Source organism: Lissotriton helveticus, chromosome 11 (assembly GCF_964261635.1).
Source record: "Lissotriton helveticus chromosome 11, aLisHel1.1, whole genome shotgun sequence".
NCBI classification, from domain to species: Eukaryota; Metazoa; Chordata; class Amphibia; order Caudata; family Salamandridae; genus Lissotriton; species Lissotriton helveticus.
In genome coordinates this window covers 5,827,989-5,853,910 of record NC_136072.1, presented here as the reverse complement: position 1 = coordinate 5,853,910, position 25,922 = coordinate 5,827,989, and the positions used below count along the sequence as shown (strand labels likewise).

Below are 25,922 nucleotides of genomic sequence, written 5' to 3'. Positions count from 1 at the left end.
GCAGGAGTTCCAGACAGCTGCGGCCCGTGCAGGTAAGGGTTGTGGGGTGGTGGGGGATTTTTACATACAACGTTGAAGGAAAACTATTTAGTTATTTTATTTCCCCTCGTCGTCTGTCAAAATCCACCCCCTTCCAACCAGGTCCCACCACTCTTCACTGCACGGGCCACGGCTGGTTCCAGACGACCGCACTAAGACATTTTAAGGCCTAAGATGAGTACTGGGAGAAGTTGAAATCTAAGGGCTTAAAGGTCTCCGGAACTGGTGTCTAACTTGCACATTTGCCCAATTTGTGTGATCCGTAAAGAGATAATGTATCATTTTGACCATCATTGACTTTATTGACTTTACATGACAAAAACAGCAGCACTTTCAAGATTTATATAGGTCCCTCTCTCTGGTGATATTAAAAAAATATATATTTTAAAAAAGTTAGCAAATATAATAGACTAAGATATCAGCATTACAAAAAGCCAAAGATTTGGAAATATCAGAGGATAGGTAGTCTGACTTTTGATTTTACTGACAGTGCTTGAAGGTGTTGGGTTCTTGTCACAAATTCTCTGAAACTAACGGCAGCACACTTGAAAGTGTTGTTTCTGGAGATCCTCCGGGAATCTCCAACTAGACTTCTGTAAATTTATTCCGGATGATAGGTACAGAGCTGGTTTAAATTGAACTCTTTGAGCAAATGGTGTTGGACAGAAGATTTGGGTGAACATACCCGACATTTTTAATCCGTTATCCCTTTGAAACAGAAGACGACCCAGGCGGCCCTGCTGTGGTTCTTGCACAAACCGTGGTCATTATTTGAACATTTGTGATGGAAACAACCCCTAACTGCTACATATATGTGTGCGGGTCCATTTGTCTGTCCAAGCCAAACAGGGTTATCCACTGGGTTCGCAGATCATACTAGCCAAAGTCATTCAGTTTAATCCATTCACTAGTATCCTTGTTCATATTCTACAACGAATAAGCTTAGTCGCGATAACATTCCTTAGCATTCTTGTCCAATGACTAAGATAGATAATAAAGAACTCTCCTATGATACCAACAGTAATTTACAAATATACAAAAATAACATTTCAAATGTCAAAATAAAATGTGCGAATGCGGCAAATGAAATGCTTCGCCAGTGCTAATGCCTTCTTCGTCATAGGTAGATTTTGGCGAACAACTTCATTCTCAGTCAATGAAAGACGCAACGGGCTTAGTGTCGGGTCATGGTTCCAGCCTGTGTTTTGGTGGTCTCGTCGTGGTCGAAGGCAGGGTTGGTGTACGATTCCATGTTGCAGTTGATGTCCTTGTCGCCGGGTTCCGCGTACTCTACTCTCTTCACCGGGGGCCACTCAGGATCGGCTTCCAGGACAAGTCGCAGCTTTTTGTAGTTGCTGCCCGGCTTCAACTTCAAAGACTTTTTGAGCCAAACCCAGAGTCTCCGATTGTCGAGGATCACATCCTGCGTATTGGAAATATTAGTTTAATTTTAAGAGTCGTTCATTTCATGGGACACATCAGTTATTATAAACGGTAACTCGTTTGCTGAGAGGCAGCACTGTCTCAAATGTGAGCTATCAAGAAAACTATTACAGCACAAGCATGAAAAGAGAAGAACCTTGCAGAAGACAAAGAAGAGGAGACATCTTGAGAAATGTCCAGTGTGTCCTCATCTCTTGGAGGACAGCATCCTCTTTGGTTAGTGTTTGAAAAGCCCTTGGCCTCATTCCCCTTCATCTCTTCTCTTTGCTCCTTACTTGCTCAGAGAAATGTTAGCATGCCCAGTGTTTTCATAAGGGGATTTAAAATCATGTAACAGTTTCTTCTAAAATATTGTAAAATTCTACAAAAATTAAGCAATATTACTGCTACTCTGTAGCAAAAAGTGGTTTGTTGTTTTCTTACGTCACTTTTTTTACCCAAGCTTGCACCTTCTGGAAAAAGAAAAGGGGCATATTAGCAAGCGCGATATCGCCGCTTTAGCGGGACTTTTTCCCGCTAAAGCGGCGATAATTTCATCGCCCTATTAGCAAGCTGTCGCTAACAGCAGCTTGCGACAGCTTTTAGGCGATAGCTACCGGTTTAGGGTCCGCTTTGCATGTCAGCGATATTTATCGCTAATGACATGCAAAGTGGGCGTACCCAACCTGTTAGCGACCGAAAGCAGTCGCTAACACAGCTATCGCCTATGAACAAGGCAGGCGAAGCGATAAAAAAAATCACGCTAAGCGTGATTATCGCTAGAATCTAACGCCTGGTAAAAAGTTGATTTACCTGTACAGTCAATGGGGGGGGGGGTGAATTATCATATTAAGTCCTCATTGGGGTTAATGCGAGAATATCGCTCGATTTCCAGCGGTATTCACGCATTTCGCCGCTATTGCCGGATATTTTATTGCATTGGAGATAAACGTTGCTAATAGCATGTTATCTCTACGATAATATCCGGTGATGTGCAGCAATAAAAAAATATGCGCTAAGCGCATTTAGGGAAAATTATCGCTATTTTTTGGGTAATATGCCCCAACAAGTCTTACGATACTGGCGGGCGGATCTTGGCGTGACTTTTCTGCGTGAACCATTCTACCGCTGGCATCTCAAGATACTTTTTTATGTGCGGTGCACTCTTGGGAAAACATTATGCAACATTCTGTCCTTAAAATTTTTGAGAATTATTTCAGAATATTGAAATTCAAAACGTTCATGAATTTCACTGCCATAAATAAAAGTTTGTCCAACCGACTTTTCAGTCCTGTTTCCTAATATGAACCTTGCACCACTAAATAATAGAACACTGATCAACATTCCACTTTTTCATTCTTGCCAGAAACCTACCTCTTTGTCTGTCCCTGCTGGGCAAAGTCCACACCACTTATCATTACTGATCTGAAATGCTTAGGTAAAATGCATACAGGGCCGGCCTTAGGCATGTGCAAGCCGTGCACCTGCACAGGGCCGCCAAACCCCAGGGGCCACCACGCCAATATATATCCTTAATATAATAATCCTCTGAGGATGGATACATATTTGCGTGGCGGCCCCTGGCGGGGATTTGGCGGCCTCCGGCTCTGGTCCACTTCCAAACACCCTGACCCCCCCCCCGCCCCCCTCTTCACTGGCCTCCGCGCTCTGCCCCGACCGGAACCCCTCTTCCGGGGCCCCCTACCTACGCTCCCTGACCGGGGCCGCCATGAGCCTAGAGCCGCCCCTGATGCATACGTAAACCCTCGTATACATGTGAAGCATGTACATAGGGTGCATAAACAGAGGAATGTTGTTGGTAGGGTCATTTCTGACCTCCATTTTGTAAGCTGTATTCCTCAAGTAGAAGTAAACGCGCCTTACCTCCACAAAGGCTGACACAATGAAGCACACAACCAGGATGACAAACATATGCACCCGCCACATGATTGGAGTACACACGAGCTGCAGAGAGAGAAAACACACATTCCATAGATTAATTCTACACACCAGTCATTTAGTTACAAATGTACTCTGTAATAATAGCAAACAATCCTCTCCCAATGAGTAAAAAAAACATGTTTAGACACTTGCGCTTGTTTGTTCCCAAAAGAAGCGCAGAGCGTCGGTTTTGGGCAGATTTACAAGCCCCACGCGCCACTTTTGCATCACTTTTCCAATGTTAAAAGTGACGCAAAAGTGGCGTAAGGGGCATATTATCAAGAAGGGCGTTAAGATTATCGCCTCTTTAGTGGCAGAAAGCTGAAGATAAAGCGGCGATAATGGGCTTGATAATACGCCCTTGTGAATTCCCATTGAAGCCCATGTTCACAGCAAAACATGGGCTTCTATGGGAATTCACAAGGGGGTATTATCAAGGCCATTATCACCACTTTTGCGGCACTAATTTTAACACCGTTTCTTGATAATATGCCCCTTATTTTGTGCTAGAAAGTAGCCCCAAAGACATGCAAAGGGGTCATTTCTGCTACTTTGCATTAAAGGGCGGTACCAAGGGTGGCACGTGAGCATTCTTGTGCAACCAATCGTGAGTTCTGATGCAAATCCATATCTGCTAAAGATGTTCTTACAAGACACTGGCAGGCTACTGGTTCAAGAGGAAAAAGTACTTTTCTATGCGATGAAGTCTCACAGACTTCTCTCACGACTTTTTGCACAAAAAAAAATGCAAAACTGTGAATGCAAGATTATGACAGTTTCTCTAATTTTGCGTAAATTAAAATTTGGGAGCAAATTTTGCAGGTATCAATTCTATTTCAAAGATTGCCTCGTTTCACTAATGTGTGCAACATTGTTTTTTCTCTTGAAAATCTTTGCGAATTGACCCATTGTGCACCTTCCACAGTGTATGCAAAGTGTCCTGGTTTCACTCCCTCACCTTGTCAAGCTTTTCTTGAAATTGGAAGATAATATTACCCCATTTTGAGTTATTTTGAATTATGTCCAGACAAGCAGGAAGCTGTAGGGCAGCTGTTCTTCAATGTACCCTCAGCAAGGACTCTCTGTGCACAATAGTGTTCAGAACTCACTCCGGTTCATAAACACAATCAGACACTATTACAGGGGGCTTCCTCCCACCACTGGAGGGAATTCATTGAGTATTTTTTGCCACACAAAAAGGTTCAGTTGAGCCGAACCTTTCAGAAGTCTTGTGTTATGTCGCGTTTGGTGAAATTAAAATATGTGTTTCACGCTCGTAAAAATGTGCGTGCTAAACATAAATATGCGATCAAGCCCTAAAATGGTTCTCCAAATTGTCTCCAACGAAGAACAATTCTATTAGTGTAACATTTAGAATTGTGCTACCAAAAATGCAGGATCGTTCAAGATTTACCAATTAGTGTGACAAATCAAAAAACATTGCAACGTTGCATGCCGATCATTTAGAGATTACTGGAAAATAGTTTTCACAGATTACCAGACACATTACTCAGCATTATTCACCATTATTCGTCATTATTCACCATTATTCACCATTAATCGTCATTATTCACTATTATTCGTCATTATTCACCATTAATCATCATTATTCACCATTAATCATCATTATTCACCATTATTTGTCATTATTCACCATTAATCATCATTATTCACCATTAATCATCATTGTTCAACATTATTCGTCATTATTCACCATTAATCGTCATTATTCACCATTATTTGTCATTATTCACCATTATTTGTCATTATTCACCATTAATCATCATTATTCACAATTATTCGTCATTATTCACCATTAATCGTCATTATTCCCCATTAATCATCATTATTCACCATTATTCGTCATTATTCACCATTAATTGTCATTATTAACCATTAAACATCATTATTAACCATTAATCGTCATTATTCACCATTATTCGTCATTATTCACCATTAATCATCATTATTCACCATTAATCGTCATTATTCACCATTATTCGTCATTATTCACCAATATTCACCACAGGCAGATATGCTTTCCAACATGGCATAAATAAATTGTAAATGTAAATGTAGAGTATTTATATAGCACACTTCTACCCGGAGGCCTCGTAGCGCTGTATTCATACCGCTGTGGAACCCATCCTGACTTTCCCTGTGAGGTGTCCACTCCTGGGCACCCCCAAGGTGAAGCCAGGCATCAAAGCGCTGCTGGGGCCGTTGTGGAGATTAAGCAAGCTATTGCCCAGAGTCACAGAGTGGGACCCATGATTAGACTAGGCACCGAGGCGAGAATTATCAGGTCCGAGGAAATTCAGTCCAGTCCAGGAATTGAACCCTGGTCCCGGGCCAGACCTCTGCATCAGGGTATGCCGCTCTAACCATTGAGCCACACTTCTCCACTCCATACATACCTCTAGTACTTTGTAGAGTCCAGGAATGTCCGCAAAGATGAAGAAGAGGGTGAGGGCGAACTCGATGGCCAGCACACACAAGAACAGATCTGTGGAGACACAAAGAGAGGGTAGATGAAAGGTGTGCTCAACATAAAAACAGGTGACCGACTCAAGTGATACCCGCGCTGTCAGCAGGCATCAGTAACACACCCTGGGACTGTCACCAGAACCCGCAAGTGATACCAGCGCTGTCAGCAGGAGTCAGTAACACACCCTGGGATTGTCACTAGAACCCACAAGTGATCCCAGCGCTGTCAGCAGGAGTCAGTAACACACCCTGGGATTGTCACTAGAACCCACAAGTGATCCCAGCGCTGTCAGCAGGAGTCAGTAACACACCCTGGGATTGTCACTAGAACCTACAAGTGATACCAGCGCTGTCAGCAGTAGTCAGTAACACACCCTAGGATTATCACTAGAACCCGTAAGTGATACCAGCGCTGTCAGCAGAAGGCAGTAACACACCCTAGGATTGTCACTAGAACCCAACAATTGATACCAGCGCTGCCAGCAGGAGTCAGTAACACACCCTGGGATTGTCACTAGAAACCCACGAGTGATACCAGCGCTGTCAGAAGGAGTCAGTAACACACCCTGGGATTGTCACCAGAACCCACAAGTGATACCAGCGCTGTCAGCAGGAGTCAGTAACACACCCTGGGATTGTCACCAGAACCCACAAGTGATACCAGCGCTGTCAGCAGGAGTCAGTAACACACCCTGGGATTGTCACTAGAACCCACAAGTGATCCCAGCGCTGTCAGCAGGAGTCAGTAACACACCCTGGGATTGTCACTAGAACCTACAAGTGATACCAGCGCTGTCAGCAGTAGTCAGTAACACACCCTAGGATTATCACTAGAACCCGTAAGTGATACCAGCGCTGTCAGCAGGAGGCAGTAACACACCCTAGGATTGTCACTAGAACCCGCAAGTGATACCAGCGCTGTCAGCAGGAGGCAGTAACACACCCTAGGATTGTCACTAGAACCCAACAATTGATACCAGCGCTGCCAGCAGGAGTCAGTAACACACCCTGGGATTATCACTTATACCCACAAGTGATCCCAGCGCTGTCAGCAGTAGTCAGTAACACACCCTGGGATTGTCACCAGAACCCACAAGTGATACCAGCGCTGTCAGCAGGAGTCAGTAACACACCCTAGGATTGTCACCAGAACCCACAAGTGATACCAGCGCTGTCAGCAGGAGTCAGTAACACACCCTGGGATTGTCACCAGAACCCACAAGTGATACCAGCGCTGTCAGCAGGAGTCAGTAACACACCCTCGGATTGTCACTAGAACCTACAAGTGATACCAGCGCTGTCAGCAGGAGTCAGTAACACACCCTGGGATTATCACTAGTACCCACAAGTGATCCCAGCGCTGTCAGCAGGAGTCAGTAACACACCCTGGGATTGTCACTAGAACCTACAAGTGATACCAGCGCTGTCAGCAGTAGTCAGTAACACACCCTAGGATTATCACTAGTACCCACAAGTGATCCCAGCGCTGTCAGCAGGAGTCAGTAACACACCCTAGGATTGTCACTAGAACCCACCAGTGACACCAGCGCTGTCAGCAGGAGTCAGTAACACACCCAGGGATTGTCACTAGAACCCGCAAGTGATACAAGCGCTGTCAGCAGAAGTCAGTAATACACCCTGGGATAGTCACTAGTACCCACAAGTGATACCAGCGCTGTCCGCAGGAGTCAGTAACACACCCTAGGATTGTAACTAGAACCCAACAATTGATACCAGCGCTGCTAGCAGGAGTCAGTAACACACCCTGGGATTATCACTAGTACCCACAAGTGATCCCAGCGCTGTCAGCAGGAGTCAGTAACACACCCTGGGATTGTCACTAGAACCTACAAGTGATACCAGCGCTGTCAGCAGTAGTCAGTAACACACCCTGGGAGTATCACTAGTACCCACAAGTGATCCCAGCGCTGTCAGCAGGAGTCAGTAACACACCCTGGGATTGTCACTAGAACCTACAAGTGATATCAGCGCTGTCAGCAGTAGTCAGTAGCACAACCTAGGATTATCACTAGTACCCACAAGTGATCCCAGCGCTGTCAGCAGGAGTCAGTAACACACCCTAGGATTGTCACTAGAACCCACCAGTGACACCAGCGCTGTCAGCAGGAGTCAGTAACACACCCTGGGATTGTCACTAGAACCCGCATGTGATACAAGCGCTGTCAGCAGAAGTCAGTAACACACCCTGGGATTGTCACTAGAATCCAACAATTGATACCAGCGCTGCCAGCAGGAGTCAGTAACACACCCTGGGATTGTGACTAGAACCCGCAAGTGATACAAGCGCTGTCAGCAGAAGTCAGTAATACACCCTGGGATTGTCACTAGAACCCACAAGTGATACAAGCGCTGTCAACAGGAGTCAGTAACACACCCTGGGATTGTCACTAGAACCCACAAGTGATACCAGCGCTGTCAGCAGGAGTCAGTAACACACCCTGGGATTGTCACTAGAACCCACAAGTGATACCAGCGCTGTCAGCAGGAGTCAGTAATACACCCTGGGATTGTCACTAGAACCCACAAGTGATACCAGCGCTGTCAGCAGGAGTCAGTAATACACCCTGGGATTGTCACTAGAACCCACAAGTGATACCAGCGCTGTCAGCAGAAGTCAGTAATGCACCCTGGGATTGTCACTAGAACCCACAAGTGATACCAGCGCTGTCAACAGGAGTCAGTAACACACCCTGGGATTGACACTAGAATCCACCAGTGACACCAGCGCTGTCAGCAGGAGTCAGTAACACACCCTGGGATTGTCACTAGAACCCACAAGTGATACCAGCGCTGTCAGCAGGAGTCAGTAACACACCCTGGGATTGTCACTGGAACCCACAAGTGATACCAGCGCTGTCAGCAGGAGTCAGTAATACACCCTGGGATTGTCACTAGAACCCACAAGTGATACCAGCGCTGTCAGCAGAAGTCAGTAATACACCCTGGGATTGTCACTAGAACCCACAAGTGATACCAGCGCTGTCAACAGGAGTCAGTAACACACCCTGGGATTGACACTAGAATCCACCAGTGACACCAGCGCTGTCAGCAGGAGTCAGTAACACACCCTGGGATTGTCACTAGTACCCACAAGTGATATCAGCGCTGTCAGCAGGAGTCAGTAACACACCCTGGGATTGTGACTAGAACCCACAAGTGATAGCAGCACTGTCAGCAGGAGTCAGTAACACACCCTGGGATTGTGACTAGAACCCACCAGTGAAACCAGCACTGTCAGCAGGAGTCAGTAACACACCCTGGGATTGTCACTAGAACCCACAAGTGATACCAGAGCTGTCAGCAGTAGTCAGTAACACACCCTAGGATTGTCACTAGTACCCACAAGTGATCCCAGCGCTGTCAGCAGGAGTCAGTAACACACCCTGGGATTGTCACTAGAACCCACAAGTGATACCAGAGCTGTCAGCAGGAATCAGTAACACACCCTGGGATAGACATCATTGGCTAGTAAGGCATCCTGCTATTGTCAGTGAGTATTCACTGCTCACAGATTGTACATGAACAGGCCGCAGGTGGTCGCCACATCAGTTTTCTTTGCACATCGTACGTTAGTCAGTTCAGGACGTTAGGCAATGCTATAGGTTTCTTGGCTAGGGGTTCATCACCTCACTGTGTTTATTTCCATACTTTCGTTGAGTCACGAGGCGGTACTTACAGTTGCGGTACACGGGCAGACGGAAGGGCTTTCCTTTGGAGAACACAACAGCGAGTATCACGAAGTGGCAAGCAGTGATAAGGTAGAGGGTTGAGTTGTCGTAGCTTTCGTAGTTCTTTTTGCCCCGATGCTCGCGCTCATAAAGTGTCCTTTCAATATTGGCTGTAGCATTTCCTGGGTAACATGCACTGAAAAAAATTGTACAGAAGTCACTCTTTGAGGAAATACATTGTAATATCAGTGGCTACTAATCGTATACGTGCATTTTAAGGATGAGCCTAGAGTCAGCGTGCAAGCGCTGCTCTAGGGAAGATCTGTTTAATTTCAGTACATGAGGGAAGCCCCGCCAACTCCCCCGCCCATATTTTTCCTCCGCTTGTGACCTTGGTAAATGCTGCCTTCCGATTGGTTTATAGGCTTGTTAGTCCCTCCTTATGACGGCAATGTCGTCATTTGTATCCTCCATTGGCTACTGGCCCCTTGACTTCGAGTGTTACACAGTATGTATTATTTAGATTGTGAGCACTATTTTCTTTAATGAGGTTCTCTTATTGCCCGTGCCTTCTCGCCCCCCCCGCACGCACTCCCATTACCCGTGCATTCTCACCCCACCCGCACTCCCATTGTCCATGCCTTCTCGCCCCCTACCCGCGTCCCCGCACTCCTGTTTGCAATGCAATATGTCTTGCGTAAATGTGAGTCCTATTGCACTGCAAATGCTTGTTTTAAAATGTGACGGACGTCTGCAAAAGATATGAAATAATGTTACCACAGACCTAGGGAGCCAGAGCATCAGCTGTGAGAACAAGACAAAAGACACAGAAGACAGACTTTGCAGCGAATGGGAATTGATGCCACTGTCAAGAAAGTGATGTAACACGGAGAATGAACGCCAAGTGCTACCACCACTTTTGAGGTCGATGTTAGTGAGCTATGCATGCTAAATCTGCAGTATCACACACACACACACATATATATATATATATATATATATATATAAATATACATAACATTTCCAGAGGTGGTTATTTAGGGCTGGATATCCTGGTAGGACACCTCCCAGGATCAGCTCATCAAATCAATAACATGTTCCTGTTCAGCAGCCCCAGTGTCCCAGCCACTGACACCCCACACAGCCGCCACGCGTTACCTGTAGATGTCGTCTGCGTGGTACCACGGTTGCTTCTGGACCATGAGGAAGGCGTACGTCTGCATGGCGGTACTCCACAGGATGCTGTAGACCACGGAGAAGAACATGGGGGGGCTGATCAGCTGACCCGGGGGCCTGTACGGCGCCAACACTGGCCACGGAGGAGTCGAACTCACTGAAAACGAGGAATGTTCATCGTTTACTCACTCACGAAACAATGTAAACCATCTTTTGATCCCCATGTCCCAAGAGCAACAAAGCGGTGTTTCGGGGGTGTCAAGAGGATGGGGTCTCCACCAGGGCTCCCTTATCCTTCGGCTGTTCTGCTCCACAGTTGGCCAAGTCGGCCCCCGGTAAAGCTGCGAAGCGCCTGGAATACGGGGTGGATTTCACATCAACACCAGGGCAGGTTTGCACCAACTTGTCAGAAGCCTTGAACTGGAGCTGCTCTGACTTTGCCCTGACATTTGCACTAAAATGAGCTGCAAAAATGACATGTTGCACTATTTATTCAGTCGCAGTGGTACGAATATCAAAGCAAAATTGCACCTTGACCAGTGCGGGTCGATCGATGTAATATGGAAATTTCCTTGTCAATTCTATCCCTAACCAAGATAATTCATGCGCTGTTGAAAGGCTGATGTGAACTGCACGATCACCAGGAGGACAACCCAGTGCAGGAAGCAGCCAAGCAGCGCCTTTCATCAGGAGTGCCTTGAAGAGACCTGCAGAGCTGCCCAGGGCTACCAGCAGGCTCGACACATGTGTCGCTCACACTCCTCCCCCTCACTGCTAAAGGCGTAGGGGCATATGTACGTAATTCACATTTTGCGATTCTCATATAGCGATTTTTAAGGAATCGCTATTTGAGAATTGCAAAATGGAATGTAGGTAAAGAAACGCAATTCTTTTGCGAATCTCAAAAAATTCCTTAATTGTGATTTGCAAATTGCGAATCGCAATTAAGGAATGAGTGTCCCATTCATTCCAATGGGCCAAGAGGCCCATAGGAATGAATGGGGATACATTCTCAAATTGCAATTTTCTATGAGAAAATCGCACTTTGAGAATCGCAATTCCAAGGGTACCAGGGTGTCCGAAGGACATCTGTTGGACCCCTTGAATGTGCCTGTAAGTACATGTGGCGCACATACATGCCCTAAGGGCATGTCTGTGCATCACATAGCACTTTGAATTTTTTAAAAAAATGCATTATGACAGGAAATCGCAAAATACCATCTACTTGAAGTAAGTGGTATTTTGCAATTCCTTAAGCCGAAAATCCCAATTTTAAAGGCACCCCTACATAGCATTTAAGGAATCGCATAATTGCGATTCCTTAAATGCTTGAGCAAAATAAGGAATCGCAATTTTTGCGATTCCTTATTTTGCTAAGTGGCACCTACATACCAAAAGGCCGATTGCGATTCGCAAACGCCGGAATTCTGCGAATCCCGGCGTTTGCGAATCGCAAACGCCTTCCTACATATGCCCCGTGGTCCCTTCACGCGATAACCCCACCTCTGTGGTCCTCACACATGACATAGAAACACTTCCCACACAAGATCAAAACAAAGACAACACCCTACTCATGGAGGCAAGCGCTTCAACGCCACACATAGGGGGTGTACGCGCTATATAAATGCTGCAATACAAGAGAATACTAGTACAATTTCCGTAAATCTGAAACTCTGGTGAACATGGACGCTCACCAGAGCAGCTGATGTAATGTGGCAAGGCCATTACAAATTACAACGTTCCCAATGCAGTATGTAAAGTGGAGATGCTGGTGCAACGTGCAACAGCACTAGTGCAATCTGAGTCATCAACGTTTAAGAGTAACTTGTACACTATGCAATATGGAAAAGTTGGAGTGATTGCACCATCACCAGTTTCATTTATGTAACATGCGTACTTGGGTCTGAACCAGCACCTGATGCAAGGCAGCCATCGGGTTATAGCACCAGTAACTATTGCGTATCACAGAGGTCCCGATTCATGGAACTAACTTAAGACAAAATCCTACACTCACTACCATTGACTCATTTTGGTATTCACAGAAGGCACTTACTTATAATGAGTAAGTGCCTTCTGTGAATACCAAAATGAGTAAGTGCCTTCTGTGAATACCAAAATGAGTAAGTGCCTTCTGCGAATACCAAAATGAGTAAGTGCCTTCTGTGAATACCAAAATCAGTAAGTGCCTCCTGTGAATACCAAAATGAGTAAGTGCCTCCTGTGAATACCAAAATGAGTAAGTGCCTTCTGTGAATACCAAAATGAGTAAGTGCCTTCTGTGAATACCAAAATCAGTAAGTGCCTTCTGTGAATACCGAAATGAGTAAGTGCCTTCTGTGATACCGAAATGAGTAAGTGCCTTCTGTGAATACCAAAATCAGTAAGTGCCTTCTGTGAATACCGAAATGAGTAAGTGCCTTCTGTGATACCGAAATGAGTAAGTGCCTTCTGTGAATACCAAAATGAGTAAGTGCCTCCTGTGAATACCAAAATGAGTAAGTGCCTCCTGTGAATACCAAAATGAGTAAGTGCCTCCTGTGAATACCAACATGATTAAGTGCCTTCTGTGAATACCAACATGAGTAAGTGCCTTCTGTGAATACCGAAATGAGTAAGTGCCTTCAGTGAATACCAAAATCAGTAAGTGCCTTCTGTGAATACCGAAATGAGTAAGTGCCTTCTGTGATACCGAAATGAGTAAGTGCCTTCTGTGAATACCAAAATGAGTAAGTGCCTCCTGTGAATACCAAAATGAGTAAGTGCCTCCTGTGAATACCAAAATGAGTAAGTGCCTCCTGTGAATACCAACATGAGTAAGTGCCTTCTGTGAATACCAACATGAGTAAGTGCCTTCTGTGAATACCAACATGAGTAAGTGCCTTCTGTGAATACCAACATGAGTAAGTGCCTTCTGTGAATACCAACATGAGTAAGTGCCTTCTGTGAATACCAACATGAGTAAGTGCCTTCTGTGATACCGAAATGAGTAAGTGCCTTCTGTGAATACCAAAATCAGTAAGTGCCTTCTGTGAATACCGAAATGAGTAAGTGCCTTCTGTGATACCGAAATGAGTAAGTGCCTTCTGTGAATACCAAAATGAGTAAGTGCCTCCTGTGAATACCAAAATGAGTAAGTGCCTCCTGTGAATACCAACATGAGTAAGTGCCTTCTGTGAATACCAACATGAGTAAGTGCCTTCTGTGAATACCGAAATGAGTAAGTGCCTTCAGTGAATACCAAAATCAGTAAGTGCCTTCTGTGAATACCGAAATGAGTAAGTGCCTTCTGTGAATACCAAAATGAGTAAGTGCCTTCTGTGATACCGAAATGAGTAAGTGCCTACTGTGATACCGAAATGAGTAAGTGCCTTCTGTGAATACCAAAATGAGTAAGTGCCTCTTGTGAATACCAAAATGAGTAAGTGCCTCCTGTGAATACCAAAATCAGTAAGTGCCTTCTGTGAATACCGAAATGAGTAAGTGCCTTCTGTGATACCGAAATGAGTAAGTGCCTTCTGTGAATACCAAAATGAGTAAGTGCCTCTTGTGAATACCAAAATGAGTAAGTGCCTCCTGTGAATACCAAAATCAGTAAGTGCCTTCTGTGAATACCGAAATGAGTAAGTGCCTTCTGTGATACCGAAATGAGTAAGTGCCTTCTGTGAATACCAAAATCAGTAAGTGCCTTCTGTGAATACCGAAATGAGTAAGTGCCTTCTGTGATACCGAAATGAGTAAGTGCCTTCTGTGAATACCAAAATGAGTAAGTGCCTCCTGTGAATACCAAAATGAGTAAGTGCCTCCTGTGAATACCAAAATGAGTAAGTGCCTCCTGTGAATACCAACATGAGTAAGTGCCTTCTGTGAATACCAACATGAGTAAGTGCCTTCTGTGAATACCGAAATGAGTAAGTGCCTTCAGTGAATACCAAAATCAGTAAGTGCCTTCTGTGAATACCGAAATGAGTAAGTGCCTTCTGTGATACCGAAATGAGTAAGTGCCTTCTGTGAATACCAAAATGAGTAAGTGCCTCCTGTGAATACCAAAATGAGTAAGTGCCTCCTGTGAATACCAAAATGAGTAAGTGCCTCCTGTGAATACCAACATGAGTAAGTGCCTTCTGTGAATACCAACATGAGTAAGTGCCTTCTGTGAATACCAACATGAGTAAGTGCCTTCTGTGAATACCAACATGAGTAAGTGCCTTCTGTGAATACCAACATGAGTAAGTGCCTTCTGTGAATACCAACATGAGTAAGTGCCTTCTGTGAATACCAACATGAGTAAGTGCCTTCTGTGAATACCAACATGAGTAAGTGCCTTCTGTGAATACCGAAATGAGTAAGTGCCTTCTGTGATACCGAAATGAGTAAGTGCCTTCTGTGAATACCAAAATCAGTAAGTGCCTTCTGTGAATACCGAAATGAGTAAGTGCCTTCTGTGATACCGAAATGAGTAAGTGCCTTCTGTGAATACCAAAATGAGTAAGTGCCTCCTGTGAATACCAAAATGAGTAAGTGCCTCCTGTGAATACCAACATGAGTAAGTGCCTTCTGTGAATACCAACATGAGTAAGTGCCTTCTGTGAATACCGAAATGAGTAAGTGCCTTCAGTGAATACCAAAATCAGTAAGTGCCTTCTGTGAATACCGAAATGAGTAAGTGCCTTCTGTGAATACCAAAATGAGTAAGTGCCTTCTGTGATACCGAAATGAGTAAGTGCCTTCGATGAATACCAAAATGAGTAAGTGCCTCCTGTGAATACCAAAATGAGTAAGTGCCTCCTGTGAATACCAAAATGAGTAAGTGCCTCCTGTGAATACCAACATGAGTAAGTGCCTTCTGTGAATACCAACATGAGTAAGTGCCTTCTGTGAATACCAACATGAGTAAGTGCCTTCTGTGAATACCAACATGAGTAAGTGCCTTCTGTGAATACCAACATGAGTAAGTGCCTTCTGTGAATACCAACATGAGTAAGTGCCTTCTGTGAATACCGAAATGAGTAAGTGCCTTCTGTGATACCGAAATGAGTAAGTGCCTTCTGTGAATACCAAAATCAGTAAGTGCCTTCTGTGAATACCGAAATGAGTAAGTGCCTTCTGTGATACCGAAATGAGTAAGTGCCTTCTGTGAATACCAAAATGAGTAAGTGCCTCCTGTGAATACCAAAATGAGTAAGTGCATCCTGTGAATACCAAAATGAGTAAGTGCCTCCTGTGAATACCAACATGAGTAAGTGCCTCCTGTGAATACCAACATGAGTAAGTGCCTTCTGTGAATACCGAAATGAGTAAGTGCCTTCAGTGAATACCAAAATCAGTAAGTGCCTTCTGTGAATACCGAAATGAGTAAGTGCCTTCTGTGAATACCGAAATGAGTAAGTGCCTTCTGTGATACCGAAATGAGTAAGTGCCTTCTGTGAATACCAAAATGAGTAAGTGCCTCCTGTGAATACCAACATGAGTAAGTGCCTTCTGTGAATACCAACATGAGTAAGTGCCTTCTGTGAATACCAACATGAGTAAGTGCCTTCTGTGAATACCGAAATGAGTAAGTGCCTTCTGTGGTACCCTGGCCCTAGTGACTCACAGTCCAGCCAGCATGTGGGGGGCTGTGCTTTAGTGGTGAAAGGATGACCGTACTCAGCCGAACAGTGGGTCAGGTGGTGTGACGTCATACACTCATGAGATACCCCCAGAAGACAAGGAATATGGACTCGTACCACCAATGAGATACAGAACCAGGGACAGACATTATACCTCCCCTGGCAGACTTATAGCGCCAGCTGGGGGCAATCCAATGACAGACGTGATGGTATTAAGGGGTGATCGTATTGGCATCCCATAGGCTTACTGGAAGTACCATCGACACGCTGTCATCACAGCGACACTCCTTATGGCCGTGGACATCACCGGGTGGAGAATCCTCACCGGTACGGGAACGGAAACTTTGGGATTTAAAATCGTCTAACAAGAATATTGTAACCAAAATATTGACCATCACAGTATTGTGAAGGTAAGTTTGTACATGTTATTAAGGGTTTTCTAGAGATAATTCCACATGTATGTACCTTGACAATGTATGCAGAGGCAAACTTAAGAATACAAACGGTCGATACACATACAGCGGCAGAAGAAGCTATATGTTTGTGTTTGGGGTTTGTAACTTAGAGAAGTGAGTCCCAATCTCAGCGCACCACAGATGAAACGTGTGCTCTTTGGAAGACGACTTACTTGTTAGAAAGATGACAAACATAACCGCAAAGTCGTGGACAAGAAACTGGTTGTTCCCAAAGATGTTACGGTGCTGAAAGGAATAAAAAGAGCACTGTGTTGTTTTTGTAATTCTAGCAAGCATTCATATTGTTTACAATTACACACATGCTTCGATTGTTCGATTACCCTTGATCTACGACACTTGACTTCCATCACAGACTGGCATCCCCTGAAAAGACATCACAGCGCGATGCCAGATCATCGCCGCAGGGCGTTGTCCTCTTATTGCACCGCGTGTTGTTTAGAAGACGCGCCGCCCCCTGTCATACTACAGTGATGTCGCAAACCAGAGCTGCCTTTTTTACACCACAGTTAACTCCATGTATAGCGCTGCCTCTTATGTTAGGAGCTACTCTTCCAGAAGGGGCTTTAATAACAGTTCTACCCCATGACGTTTTCAGGAACCTTTAAGGGCGCTGTTATGAGTCTGGCGGGCCGATGACCTCCAGCCACCGCTGCACCAGTGGTTCGACCACACGATTGCAACCTGGGCAGTTGGACCGCCCAGGGATCGCTGGCTCTGCCAGGGAACCGCGGGGTCGGTCAGGGGACCACAATTCCCTGGCATTGGAGTGGCGGTCACAGTCCGCAATATGCTTGGTGGTACCGCCACGGTCCTGCCAAGCATATTACGAGGTTCTCTCCCAGTATTTCCATGGTGGTTCCACTGCCATGAAAACCCTGGCGGAGAGGAAACAAAGGGGGCACTACAGGCCTCCTGTGCCTTCAACGCATGTGGATGCAGACAGGGGCTTAACATGTGCCCCCCCTGTGTGCATGCCCATAGGTTCCTGCATGGCGTGGACTTTCGAGTCCATGCCTTGCAGGACCCTTGTAGTGCGGTCCCATTGTGGTGCCTTTTTCAAAGGCACTGCCGGCTTTAAAAGAGGCACCACCATGGGACCGCCACACCACCTACCCGCCAGACTACTTGTAAGTTGTAATCTGGTGGGGGGTGGGGAGACCTTCGGCGGTTTGCACCACCACGCCACTGTTTTGTTGAGAAGTCGTAATTGGCCCCTAAGTGTCGTTTCTGGATTTGTCCAAGTCTTGGCATCTTGGACACTGTCCACAAAATATTTCCAGGGGTGGATGCTTGGAAGAGCTCTGTTGCTGGCAGTTGCTTGAACCTGCCAGTGCTTGTTTGCGCTCCCCTTCAGATGGAACAAGCATGGAAGTTCAGGTTAGTCTTTTCCTCTTGGAGCAGGGCCAAGTCAGATTTGCTTAAGGCTGCTCCCTGTTTGGAGGAACATAGTGGGCAAAAAAATGGTGGAAATTGAATGAGGCCCGAGCGCTATCTCGTGGCTGAGACTTTTCCAAGCACTCCACCATCCCCTTTGTGTCAGTGTGATGCCCTGAGTGTGCCAGGGATGTAGAGATGCGGGTCCACGCTCCAGGTGCGTCAGGCCTACGCCGTACCACACTGATGAGGCCCGAAGAGGCTGAACCGTGCCAGGGGTTGCTTTTGGGAGATGGAGCCTGGCAGCTTGGGCTGACACTCTGTGCTGAAGCAGGACCGAGTCTGATTTGCATATGGCTGGTTCCTCGCCTGGACTGGTACAGAGCACAAAAACGATGGACTGGTGTGCGACCCAGCAGCTGAGGCTATTGCAAGCATTCTTCTCACCCCCTTTCTGTTTCAGAGGGAGGCAGCAAGACCAACATTTTCTTCTGCCATCACATTTAGGAGAAAGATACAATGAAGAACAGGGTCAACTGTAAATGTCCTGATGTCGGACCACAGTGGGGTCCAGCGTTGCTTCTGCAAAGGAATCCTCCCACTCGGGGCGTGGCGGACTCAGGAGTGAAATGCAGCCTTTCCAGCCATCTGTAGTGTTCAGTATCTGCTTCTGGGAAGAGCTCAGGCTCCCCTCTCAAACAGGGCTGCAGTCAACACTTTTGCATCATGCAGTTTTGGGCTTCACTGTTTCCTTTCCTTTTGTCTCCATCCAGCAGCTTCCAATGGCCCCACGTCTGGGGCAAGAGCTTCTCAGCCCCTTGGTATAGTTACCCCACAACTAGTACAAAAGATTATAATTTTTGGTATAGTCACCCCACGTTTGGGACAAGAACTTGTCTGTCCTGGTGTAGTTAGTTACCCTGTTAGTGGGTAAAGAGTTTGTCTGCCCTGGTATAGTCACCCCATGTCTGGGTATATTTACCCCACGTCCGCTACAAAAGCTTGTCCTATCTGGTATGGTTACCCTATTCGTGGGGCAGGAAGGATAAGTTACTTACCTGTAATCCTAGTTCTCTTCCAGGGGTATCCTCATCAAAGTCATAAGCACTGTCATACAGTGCTTATGACTATTGACGAGGACCCCCTGGACGAGACCTTGTCCGACTCTGTGTGCTGGTTTCAGAGTAGTTTAGGTGTGTCCGCTGTTGAACTTTAATCTCTATCACCTTGAACCAGGCGGGGCTCGCGACAGCTTCCACACATACGTCTTCTCCATTCTGTGTCTTTCAAGGGCTCCAGATCTTGGTCTTCCCTTTGAACTCTGACATTTCACCCCCACAGTGATTTGCATATGCTTGTTACTATCCTATTCCCATTCCACTATTGAAGATTTCTTCCTGACTTCTAAGACACTACAGGCATTGTTTGCTTTCACAAGCTTTTCAATTCTGCGCATTGCAGAGGACGCAGAGGTGCACCCACCAGGCGCGGGGGCGTCCCTGGCTGCGGGCACCATAATACCCCACAGCATTCATTCAATAACTCATTTATCTTGGACCAGGCACAGGGCGTCCCTGGCTGCGGGCACCATAATACCCCACAGCATTCATTCAATAACTCATTTATCTTGGACCAGGCGCGGGGGCGTCCCTGGCTGCGGGCACCATAATACCCCACAGCATTCATTCAATAACTCATTTATCTTGGACCAGGCGCGGGGGCGTCCCTGGCTGCGGGCACCATAATACCCCACAGCATTCATTCAATAACTCATTTATCTTGGACCAGGCGCGGGGGCGTCCCTGGCTGCGGGCACCATAATACCCCACAGCATTCATTAAATAACTCATTCATCTTGGACCAGGCACGGGGCGTCCCTGGCTGCAGGCACCATAATACCCCACAGCATTCATTCAATTACTCATTCATCTTGGACCAGAGCCTTACCCAGTACAGCAGCAGCGTGTTGATGTATTCAATGATGCCGAACATGGACATGTACTTAAACATGCAAAAGGAGGTGACCAGGGCCGCCCGTCCTTCCCTGCGGAGACAAAAGGATGGATTCCATTACAGCAACTTCTACATGCAGCTCCAGCTCAAACACACAGATGCATGCATGCATGGATACACGCATGGGCTCCTGCTCAATGATGTGCATGCATGCATGGATACACGCGTGGGCTCCTGCTCACGGATGTGTGCATGCATGGGTACACGCATGGGCTCCTGCTCAATGATGTATGCATGCATGCATGGATTCACGCATGGGCTCCTACATGATGATGTGCATGCATGCATGGATACACGCATGGGCTCCTACACGCTGATGTGCATGCATGAATGGATGCACACCTAAGCTCCTGCTCACTGATGTGTGCATGCATGCATGGATACACGCATGGGCTCCTACACACTAATGTACATGCATGCATGGATACACGTGTGGGCTCCTGCTCAATAATGTGCATGCATGCATGCATGCATGGATTCACACATGGGCTCCTGCTCAATGATGTGCATGCATGCATGTAGACACGCGTGGACTCCTGCTCAATGATGTGTGCATGCATGCATGGATTCACGCATGGGCTCCTACACGATGATGTGCATGCAAGCATGGATACACGCATGGGCTCCTACACGCTGATGTGCATGCATGCATGGATTCACGCATGGGCTCCTGCTCAATGATGTGCATGCATGCATGGATACACGCGTGGGCTCCTGCTCAATGATGTATGCATGCATGCATGGATTCACGCATGGGCTCCTACACGCTGATGTGCATGCATGCATGGATGCACACCTAAGCTCCTGCTCACTGATGTGTGCATGCATGCATGGATACACGCATGGGCTCCTACACACTAATGTACATGCATGCATGGATACACGTGTGGGCTCCTGCTCAATGATGTGTGCATGCATGCATGGATACACGCGTGGGCTCCTACACACTGATGTACATGCATGCATGGATACACGTGTGGGCTCCTGCTCAATGATGTGCATGCATGCCTGCATGGATTCACGCATGGGCTCCTGCTCAATGATGTGCATGCATGCATGGATACACGCATGGGCTCCTACACGATGATGTGCATGCATGCATGGATAAACGCATGGGCTCCTGCTCAATGATGTGTGCATGCATGCATGGATTCACGCATGGGCTCCTACACGATGATGTGCATGCATGCATGGATACACGCATGGGCTCCTACACGCTGATGTGCATGCATGCAAGGATGCACACCTAAGCTCCTGTTCACTGATGTGTGCATGCATGCATGGATTCACGCGTGGGCTACTACACACTGTTGTACATGCATGCATGGATACACGCGTGGGTTCCTGCTCAATGATGTGCATGCATGCATGGATTCACGCATGGGCTCCTGCTCAATGATGTGCATGCATGCATGGATACACGCGTGGGCTCCTGCTCAATGATGTATGCATGCATGCATGGATTCACGCATGGGCTCCTACACGATGATGTGTATGCATGCATGGATACACGCATGGGCTCCTACACGCTGGTGTGCATGCATGCATGGATACACGCGTGGGCTCCTACACACTGTTGTACATGCGTGCATGGATACACGCATGGGCTCCTGCTCAATGATGTGTGCATGCATGCATGGATACACGCGTGGGCTCCTGCTCAATGATGAGTGCATGCATGCATGATACACACGTGGGCTCCTGCTCAATGATGTGTGCATGCATGCATGAATACACACATGAGCCCCTGCTCACTGATGTACATACAAGCATTGATACAAGTTTGGGCTCCTGCTCAATGATGTGTGCATGCATGCATGGATACACGCGCGGGCTCCTGCTCAATGATGTGTGCATGCATGCATGGATACACGCGTGGGCTCCTGCTCCATGATGTGTGCATGCATGCATGAATACACACAAGAGCCCCTGCTCACTGATGTACATACAAGCATGGATACACGCGTGGGCTCCTGCTCAATGATGTGTGCATGCATGCATGGATACACGCGTGGGCTCCTGCTCAATTATGTGTGCATGCATGCATAGATACAAGCGTGGGCTCCTGTTCAATGATGTGTGCATGCATGCATGAATACACACATGAGCCCCTGCTCACTGATGTGCATGCATGCATGGATACACACATGAGCTCTTGTTCACTTATGTATGCATATGAGTGAATAAAAGCAAAGGCTCCTACACGTGAATGTGCATGCAGGCATGCATGGATACACACATGGGCTCCTACATGTTTATGTGCATGCATACATGCATGGATACACGCATGAGTTCCTGCTCACTGATGAGCATGGATGCACACATGAGCTCTTTTTCACTTATGTGCGCATATGAGAGAATAAAAGCAAGGGCTCCTACACGCTAATGTGCATGCATACATGCATAGATTCACGTATGAGCACCTGCTCACTGATGTGCATGCAGGCATGGATACACACATGGGCTCCTACACGCTTATGTGCATGCATGCATGGATTCACGCATGGGCTCCTACACGCTTATGTGCATGCAGGCATGGATACACACATGGGCTCCTACACGCTTATGTGCAAGCAGGCATGCATGAAGACACACATGTGTTAGTGCATTCATGTATACATGAGCCCATGTGTGTCTCCATGCCTGCCTGCATACACATTAGCGTGTATGAGCCTTTGCTTTTATTCTCTTATATGCACACATAAGTATGTGTATACATGCAGGAGCTCCTGCTCACTGATGTGCATGCAGGCATGGATACATGCATGACCTCCTACAGCTGTAGATACACTACTAGTGATTTCTCCTAGAAGGCCTTTATGCTGGTCTGCATGCGTGCCTGTGTGTTTGCCGGTCTGAGCGTCTCTGTGTCGATTTAGCTCTGTAAATGGGGTCTGTATGTTTGTCGTTCTGTGTACATGGGTGCTCATGGGTCACTTAGTCTGCCTACGTGGGTGCCCCTATGTTTGTGGGTCTTAATACCTCTCGGTCAGTTTATCCGGGTAGTATGTCTGTTGATTTGTGTACACGTGCTCAGTATGTCTTGTGTCCTTGTGGCCTGGGTAGATATTTGCGTGTTGGCCTGTACACCTGCTTCCCTCTCCGCTTGTTACTCACTAGAAAGATGCTTGTATGTCTGCACAGGCACTGTGCATCTACCTGTGTGTGTGTGTGTCTATTCTCTTTTCTTCTGCCTCTCCCAGCTGCCTGTCTGTCTGTCTCTCTCTCGCTCTCTCTCTTTGTTTCTCTCCCAGATCGAATAAAGGTTATTACAGAAGCCACGTCAATCAATCAGACCTGTCTGTGTCCTCCAATCACATTTTGTGCATTTAACCAGCACATGCAACACATTAACCATCACACGCGTCACAAGAGAGAACTGACTCCTTGAGCAGAGGAGGGGATGAGTCCCAAGGTGTGGACTCACTTGATGAGGTCAGAGACGCAGTTGATATTCGTGATGTTGGAGTTGAAAGGCGCAGCCACGGACGCCTCCTGCTCGGATAAGGAGATCCCCGCATGCGCCATTTTCAGAGCCTGCAAGACAGATCGGTTCGCAAAGTCAAGTGTTGCGCCTAGTGAACACCAAACCAAGGTACTTTTGGTGATAAAATAATTCCTGCAGCTAAGAGTATAAGGGGCATATCTACAAAATATGTTGGAACGCGGAGCTGCGCTAAAATCAGCAGCGCCACGCTCTGACATTTTTAAATGCAGGGATGCAAGGGTGCCGGCTCTGCAGGGGCGATTCTTTATGTACAGGAAGGGACACCTTACTGCATATAAACACTCATTTGTGGCGGTCTGCTCTTTCTATGTGTGCTGCAGAGAAAACGAGGAGAAATGAATGATTTCTCCTTGTATCGACATTCTATCGCCTCGTAATGCATGGCGTTAGGATGGTGCTCTTTTTGGTGCTGCCCCAGCCTTGTAAATCTGGGCAGCGTCAAAAAGCAACAGGAATTGTGGTGGAACGCCCAACGCAACCCCCATTGCACGCCCCTTTGCTGCAGTGCACTGTGGCCGAAAGGGGCTTATCTAGCCCCTTCCATGCGGGGCTGTTTCCCCCGCTGTGCTGGAGGGCAGGGGGTGCATACAGCGCCCCCATGCTCATGACGAGGTCAGCTCGTCATGAGCTACGGCGCTCCGGTGCTCATGAGGAGCTGAGCTTGTCATGGCCACACCCGTTCCAATGGAACACTCAGCACTGCAGGGGAATCAACCCAGCATGCGAGCGTTCCACGGAACGGGCGCGGTCATGACGAGCTCAGCTCGTCATGAGAACCGTAGCGCCGTAGCTCATGACGAGCTGAACTCGTCATGAGCGCTGAAGGGGTTACAAGCTGGCGTAAAGTCACATTAAGTAGCTTAGCACCACCTTCAAAATATGGGAAATGGCACTATGCCACCGGAGCGTCAAAACAAGTGACCCTCCGGTGGTGATTGGGGCTTGTAAATATGCCCCAGAGAGTGGTGGCAGTGGGGGCTCAGCAACCCCAGCCAATCTGGAGGAGAGTGAACTACATACCACGCAGCTCTTCCTGGACACTTTAGGGCCTCATCTACAAGGAAATGACGCAGCGCAGCGCCACAAGCCACTTGCCTGTGCTGTGCTGCGTCATTTTCGAAGCACAGGGATGCGTCGCATTAACTACAATGCAATGCATCCCTGTGCTTTCCTCTGCACTGGCGCCCAATTGGCTGCCATGCGCCCTTGCGTCATTTTGCAAGGGTGCCTGCGCTGATGACTATTTCTGTGCACAAAACCGATCATTAATGCCATTTTCCTATTTCTATGCGTGCTGCAGAATTTAACACGCATATAATGTGGAAAAAATGAGGAGTAAAAAGCATTTCTGCTTGTTGCACCGTTCCTACACCTCCCCTGGGGAGGCGCAGGATTCTGATGCATTTCCAGTTTTACTAAATGTTTTAAGTCTGGGTATGAGTCATGTACCTTGGATGCTGCGTTGGAACACCTACAGTAACACCCACGAAACGCCCCTTTCACACAGAGTAATACATCAAAGGGGCCCATATTTAGATGTTATAAGCTTAATATTTAAAGATACTAAAAATGCAATTTTGTGAAAAATTTAAAAATAAGTCTAAAATTTTGAGTTTACATTCTCGTGTGTTTTATCGCTATCTGCCGGCTCTATAGAAACAGATGAGGTTTTTTTGTTAAATAAATGCAGCCACTTGCAGAGCACTTTAGTAACTCTGCTTCACCCCAGAGTCCATTTGGAGCTTAGCATTGTCTGGATAAACAGATATTTCAGCTTTGTGTTACCATTACTAGTAGTTGAATTACTTACGGCACAGTCATTGGCTCCGTCGCCGCACATCCCCACATAGTAACTAGAAAGGAATATTGGAGAGAGAAACATATTAGTACCAGCCCCCTTCCACCAGACTGATGTACATTCAAGATGTCTGCCACACCAATCCCCTGCGACTGTACATTCACGATGTCTATCGCACCATGCCCCTGACTACTGTACATTCAAGATGTCTGCCACACCAAGCCCCCCCTGACTACTGTACATTCAAGATGTCTACCGCACCACGCCCCTGACTACTGTACATTCAAGATGTCTGCCACACCAAGCCCCCCCTGACTATTGTACATTCACGATGTCTATCGCACCACGCCCCTGACTACTGTACATTCACGATGTCTATCGCACCACGCC

At 46.8% G+C, this 25,922-nt stretch overlaps 1 protein-coding gene across 1 annotated transcript in view; it reads right to left on the bottom strand.

Moving 5' to 3' along the window:
- Window positions 1-317: 317 nt before the first annotated feature.
- LOC144791022 (putative cation-transporting ATPase 13A4) overlaps window positions 318-25,922 on the bottom strand; it is a 125,478-nt gene continuing 99,873 nt past the window's right edge. The window contains exons 22-30 of the mRNA XM_078665650.1: window positions 25,545-25,587; window positions 23,654-23,763; window positions 20,161-20,257; window positions 16,992-17,064; window positions 10,737-10,911; window positions 9,587-9,774; window positions 5,820-5,908; window positions 3,346-3,426; window positions 318-1,462 (exon numbers count right to left, since the gene is read on the bottom strand). Of these exons, the coding sequence (XP_078521776.1) occupies window positions 1,214-1,462; window positions 3,346-3,426; window positions 5,820-5,908; window positions 9,587-9,774; window positions 10,737-10,911; window positions 16,992-17,064; window positions 20,161-20,257; window positions 23,654-23,763; window positions 25,545-25,587 (1,105 nt within the window). The 3' untranslated portion in view covers window positions 318-1,213. The remainder of the gene's footprint in view (window positions 1,463-3,345; window positions 3,427-5,819; window positions 5,909-9,586; window positions 9,775-10,736; window positions 10,912-16,991; window positions 17,065-20,160; window positions 20,258-23,653; window positions 23,764-25,544; window positions 25,588-25,922) is intronic.